The sequence below is a fragment of the Corvus moneduloides genome, chromosome 5, assembly GCF_009650955.1.
Source record: "Corvus moneduloides isolate bCorMon1 chromosome 5, bCorMon1.pri, whole genome shotgun sequence".
NCBI classification, from domain to species: Eukaryota; Metazoa; Chordata; class Aves; order Passeriformes; family Corvidae; genus Corvus; species Corvus moneduloides.
The window spans coordinates 12090335-12096769 of NC_045480.1; the positions used below are offsets into that span (position 1 = coordinate 12090335).

General features: G+C 42.1%; 1 protein-coding gene across 8 annotated transcripts in view; it reads left to right on the plus strand.

The window, feature by feature from the left end:
* The window catches only part of PPP2R2C (protein phosphatase 2 regulatory subunit Bgamma), a 207936-nt gene extending 204988 nt beyond the window's left edge, over positions 1–2948 (plus strand). For 6 of the 8 annotated variants that reach the window (XM_032108542.1, XM_032108544.1, XM_032108547.1 and 3 more), the window contains one exon: positions 84–375. In XM_032108542.1, the coding sequence (XP_031964433.1) occupies positions 84–375 (292 nt within the window). Of the gene's footprint in view, positions 1–83 lie in introns of all 8 variants that reach the window. The other 2 variants (XM_032108541.1, XM_032108543.1) reach the window with 2 other exon arrangements.
* Positions 2949–6435: the final 3487 nt, after the last annotated feature.

The window sequence follows — 6435 nt, forward strand, 5'->3', positions numbered from 1 at the left end:
TCCTGATCCAGCCATGTTGGTAGACTTTGCACAAGCTGCTGTTTAACTGCCTTTGTTGTCGCTCTCTGTCTGTCTCTCTGCAGTGTGATAATGACAGGTGCGTATAACAACTTTTTTCGAATGTTTGACCGCAACACCAAGCGGGATGTTACCTTGGAGGCTTCCCGGGAGAGCAGTAAACCACGAGCCATTCTTAAGCCCCGGAGGGTCTGCGTTGGAGGCAAACGGAGGAAAGATGACATCAGTGTTGACAGTTTGGACTTTACTAAGAAGATCTTGCACACAGCATGGCACCCAACCGAGAACATCATTGCTATAGCAGCGACAAACAATCTGTACATATTTCAGGATAAAGTGAACTCAGAAATGCACTAGATTTATCAATATCCCTCTATATTTACAAACCAGCCTCTTGAGAGTTGTAGAAGGATGTGATCTTCACAAAAATTGTGGCTTCTGTCGTGGGATTTGTAGGTTGCATCCTTTCATCCCTCAGCCTGTATCGTTATTGGTGGCAAGCCAATTATTTTCCATCACTGCAACTGTATGAGTAAAAGGCACGACTGCAAATCCAGTACTGTGGTCTGTATTGGTTCCTTTAAATAAACAGGGGTATTGATTCAGTTTGGGAGTGTTCCTGAGGAGGGCTGAGGCTCCTCAACTCCTGTCCATCCTTTTGAGGGTCTTAGTGGTTTGCAGGACTGTGGTTTTCTGGTGCCCTTCCTGCTTTTGCAGTCCACAGCATTTACCATACTGTTAGAGCTCTTTGCCTCAAACTCTTGATTGTTTTTTTTTCTCCAGTGCTGTTTTCCTGTCTTTCAATTAAGCCGAGCCTCTTTAAAAGAATGAATAGCCACATCCCTTTAGAGCACGTGGCACATTGGAGGGACCTCATGAGAGTTAGAGCTAGAAGCAGAATCCCTGCTGGTGAAAACCTGCCCCATCTCACCCATCCCATTCCCTTCTTTACAGTACTCTCTTATTTATTATTTATTTATCACATTACTTTGTGCTTCACCTTCCCAAGTGAGTAAGTGACAAACTGGTATAGTTAGCCAGCTTATTTCGACTTTATTCTCCATGGTTCTCTTTTCTCTGTTTAAAACAATAAGTAGTATCTTCATTGTGTAAGGACTATTAAAAAACTTGGCATTGCCACTCTGGAGGGCCTGGCTGGTCAGACACAGCCTGGCAATTCACAAAGAAACCCCTGCTACCCGTTTGGGTTGGAGTTCTGGAACCTTGGCTAGAAGTGCTGTCCTTGAAGGCAATGACCAGCTTGAGTGGGAACAGAGTTACATCACTGCTAGACACTTGATAAAGTCCCTTGTTTGTTGTTTGCAGAATGGTTATGTTAATCCTGGCCTTTGGGGAATACAGGCAATGCCTGGTATCTGTAACTGTGAAAAGAATGGGACTGTGAGAGGCAGGACCGCTCAGTGAATTTTAACGCTTTTAAATGAGGCCACTTCTGGGAGACAAAGTTAGTCCCGGAGAAACATGAAAAATCCAAACCAAACAAAACCTTCCTCCAAAGAAATGCTCTTAGATCTATCTCTATTCTGTTATGGTTAGTGATATAAATGGAAAAGGAAAGTACACACAAAGTAGGGCATGCAGGAATGGTATGGGAACGGTGCAGTGGGCAGGAAGTCCTCTTAATCCAGGAAAGGAAAGTTCTGCTGCACCCTTAATAGCTCTGGCAGAAAACTTAATATCCCAAAGGATTTCTACTCTAACCATGAATAAAAGAGCACAACTCACATGGCCTGTTAATCTGCCCATATTAAAACTCCTCAGAAAAAAAAATCTTTAAGCCATTATGCCCTGATTTCTTGGTAAGTGGAGAATGTACTGCTGAAGGGATCTGCATGCTTTTGTATTTTGGTTTGGGGGAAGGGTGGGTGAAAATCTGCTTACAAGAAATTAAAAAACAAAGTCTACAGCTTTTATATGACATTTCATTCAATACCACACCTGAAATCTGTCTGTTTGAAGTTTTCTAGATCAATGCTGTATATTTTGTGTGTAGAAGCACAAACACATGTGCACCAGTTTCCAGCCACACTAAACACATACGGTATGAAATGTGTGGGGTGATTTTAAAGGGAACAAAGAATGTTTGTTTATAAAATACTGTGTGCTGTAGCAGGCATGGACAGTATATGTACATATTTATTCTAATGAAATTTAACAAAATTGCCTTTTCCTTTTTTTTTTCCCCTTGTAAAAAGGTTTGAGTGTGGTAAATTGTATAGAAAACTTGTTAATGCCAAACTACTGCTTCAAGGGTGTCATACAATTTCTTTGAATTTTGGCCCCCTCCATTAATCTTTGCAGCTCAAAAAGAAAAAAAAATGCTATCAGCTTGTATTGGCATTTAAAGCTAGAGGTACTGTAAAACATATATTTAGCTTTTAACATTCTCAAGTAAGATTCTGTAGATAACTTATTATAAAGCAGATCCTAATGCAACCATTTTTCGTTTTTAATTTGAAGTACCTTACTCTGTTACAGCTTTGGGTACCAAAAATAACATGTTAAAATTAAATAAACGAATATATCTTTGGAGCTTTATAAAACTAATTAAATACCCAACCAAAATACCATGAAGTGATTATAAAGGAAATAAATAGAAACCTTTCAAAGACCAGTATTCCGTTCCTGTCTTTAACATCATAGTAACAGATCGGTTTCCTGGTTTCTTGAATGTATGGAAAGTTAACATCGTCATTGTGAACGTTTCCAACTTTCTTTCTCTTTTTAGTTTGAGCTTTCAGTGGTGTAGAGTAAGTGATGGTAAAGTTGGTAAATCTGATTGTTTTGAAAGCTGTTGTTCATGGCTGCATTTTTTGTGTTGCACAAATTAGCTAACTGTTGTTGAATAAAAATATAAATATGTTAATACCAGCTTTTTCAATAAAACTACAACCAAAACAAGGCATAAATAGATGACTTCAAGGCACCGCTTATTTTTAAGCTAGGCAAGAAAGAGCTGTTTTAGCTCCTTTTACGGAGGAGGAAGAGTCACAGGGATCAGACTTGGAGGGCAAGCTACTGTGGGAACTTCAAGTGTTGTGGCAGGTGGAGGAGGGAACACCATGCCATGAGTGGGATTAGGGTGTTGCATGATGAAGTGTGGGCAGCTGTAGCAGAGCTGGAGACATGCTTTAGTTTCAGTCCCGGGACCAGCTTTTTCTTCTGCTCATAGCCCAAGCTGGTCTTTAGGAGGCTTGAGTCTCAGTCTCCTACAGCTGGAATCAGAGATATGCAGTGTGAATTGACACACAAAGTCACAGGTAAAAAAAATGGCATTGGTGTTGTCACCGAAACTGCAGGAAAAACAAAAACCCTCCAACAACATTTTTGGTGTTAGAGAATCAAGGCATTACTTTATTGCTGGCCAGGATGTTGTTCTGGCCAGGATGTACAACAGAAATAATTTCATCCACACATAGCCCGGGTGTGCAGAGAAGATCATTCCATGACACATGAATTTTACCAGATTTTTCACAAACTTTATACAGTCAAAACCCATAGAGATTCACTGGTTCAATGTTCATTGGTTCCAGGTTATGTATTTACTAGTATTTGGTTTCCTACTGGATCTGGATTTCTTGGCCTCTGATGTTAATTAGGTCCTCGATCCCCGATTTCCTTATCAGTCTTTTCCGGACCAGATGTCTCCAACCATGCCAGGGGCCAGTGTCTGGCGTAGATGTTCCTTGATGTTTGCTGATGGCCGCTGATGTTCTGCTGATGGTCGTTATCACTTTGGGTATCTTTTGGGCTACTTCCAGTCTGTTGAGATATTAAGCTCATCAGGCCTTCACCTGGTGGAACAATGCCCTGGAAATTTCCCTGGGGGCAAAGGCAAACACAGGTTGGACTCGATGGTATCAAAAGTCTTTTCCAACCTAGTTCATTCTGTGATTCTGTGAAAACTGGCTAAAGTTATAAAATAAGTTGTAAACTTGGTATATTTTCCAACAGTGTCATCACTGGCCAGGTTTGAGACCTTCCAACTGTGAGAGCACACCAGGGATGTGGCCAGGCCTGGCCTACCAAATGAGACAAATACTGGCCCAGGTGACAAACCAGAGGGCTACCAGCAGAGCAGCATCCTGCTTTCTCCCACCATACTCTATCTCTACCACAGGGGAAAATAAAATATAGTTATAATACAGAAATAAATAACCAAAAAATTGCTGGCTTGGCACACACACTTAAGGTAGGAAACCATTCTCTTTCCAGTCCGAGCTGATGCCTGACTCTCCATGGTGATCATGACACTTGCCCCAGGTCTGGGGCAGCTCTCTGGAATCTCAGTCCCAGGCAGATGATCCAGCTTGTGCCCAGGGTGAGAGGCCTCCTGCCATCCCTACACATGAGTAACACACTGAGAGGCTGAGGCCTTTTTCTGGGTGCAGTCCAGAATAAATTTGCCTCAGCTGTTACACGAGGCAGAATGTGGCTTTGCACAGTTCCCCCAGAGCTTACATGCTAATTTTTTTCACCCCTTTTTGGGAAGACACAGTCAATCCCACTCATTTAGATGGACAAATATGACTAGGCACTGAAGAGAGAAATCTCAGCTGAAAATCAACACATCAAGCAATACACTATTTACCTTTCCAGTTTTCCTTTTCATCCCCCAATACCCAGAAGGAGCAGAAGCCAGATGGCTCACTTGCATGCTTTTGAAATTTTCACACGCATACTTAGTAGCTAAATACGGCAATTTAACCCTTTGTGGCTTGGAGGAGATACTGGTGTGACCCACCTGGTTCTGCTGTTTGCTGCCAGCAAGTCGTCCTGCTTTAAACATTTGGAGCCTTTGGCTGGAACCTTTGGTTGCCCCTGATGGGAGGGCAAGTAGAAGGATCGTTTGTATCAAATTTTCAGTAACGTTATTATCAATTTGCTCCCACTCCCAATAGGAATTATTTTCCATTTGCAGTCTTGTCAGCAAATTGCATTGAGTCTAAACGTAGAGTATGAAGTCACCTTGCTCATGTGGCAGAACCAGGATTACTGGAATAGGCCTAATTTTATAGGGACAGGGTATGTTTCTTAGTCTCTGTGAAGCCATTAAATGGTCTGGATATTCTGTACAGGCCAGCTCTGGAAAGGTGTGCTCTCAGAGTGCACCATGAAAAAGCATTTCTTAGCAGTGAAATTTTATTTTCCTTCTCACTCAAGTTGGATGAGGATCAAACTTTTACACGTGAAAGTGAACACAACTCTTCAGGCAGTTGTAGATCATAAATCTGGCCCATGGTACAAAGCATTTTTCATGGAGCACTGGCTGAGTAAACTCCTCAGTTCCCTCAGCTCTGAAAGCTGCCATGAGTATGGATCAGCCAGGCAGGGTACAGCTAATTACTTGTCTTGCCATTTGCCAGTTGAGGCAGTCAATGAGTAGGACAAGATCCTTAAACCAACAATTCCATTCAACAGTTATTTCAAGTGTCATGACAACACTAGACATTCTTTTTGTAATATGGCTGCTCAAACAAATAAACCCTACAGCAGTGACTTGATCAAAGTATGCAGGGAGTGTTCTGGACAGCTACTCCTTGTTTTAAAATTAGTACTAATCATACTACTAACGTGCATGTCCTGTGCAATGGCCCGATCCAAGCAGATCAGCTTTAAATACAGGACCAAATTCCTCAGCTGGCAATAGGCACGTGAATATGGCAATATGGCTGTGCTGCAAGGAGAAGAGTACTTAGAGAACTCCAGAAACCCCATCATCACCTTCTTTGACTTCATCATCATATCATCATTTCTCAAACAGGAGAAACAATTGGGGGGGGGATCGCTGTAAATTATAAAAAAGATAAGTAAATGAGGTTGGGATTTGGGTGTCAGATTGGGAGAGAAGAGGTTGATATTCCTCCATTCTATACCTGTAATATAAATGCTGTCCAAGCAAGACAGCAGTGACAGCCCACTGTTGATACCTTGTGCCAACACCTCAGCTCTGGCAGGTTCTTGGTTTCATTTCCCTTTGGTGAGGCTTGAACACCCTCAGCAGCTCTGCAAGGTGCTCTGGACCAGGCTCCTCCTCACCTTAGTGGGAAGGTGCAGAAAGCAGCAGAGGTTTCCCACAGATAGGAGAGATCCTATCATTGTGCTCTATTTGCAATACAGGAGGTGATGCTCACAGTAAATTTATGCACATCTTGGACTGCCTTGTGGCAGTGGGGAGGAGAACACTGCTGGTTCAATTATCATCATCTTACATCTCTTCTAACACCTTTCCAGGATGAACAGCTGCACTCTCTGTTTCTCACAGCTATTGATCTGCAAACTCAGAGAGATGTTGCTGCACCAATTGTGCTCTGTCAACGTGTTCAAAATATTCTCTGCAACCCTCTCAGGTAAAGACTTACTTTAGCATGAAATGAGAGATAAGCTGCACTATTT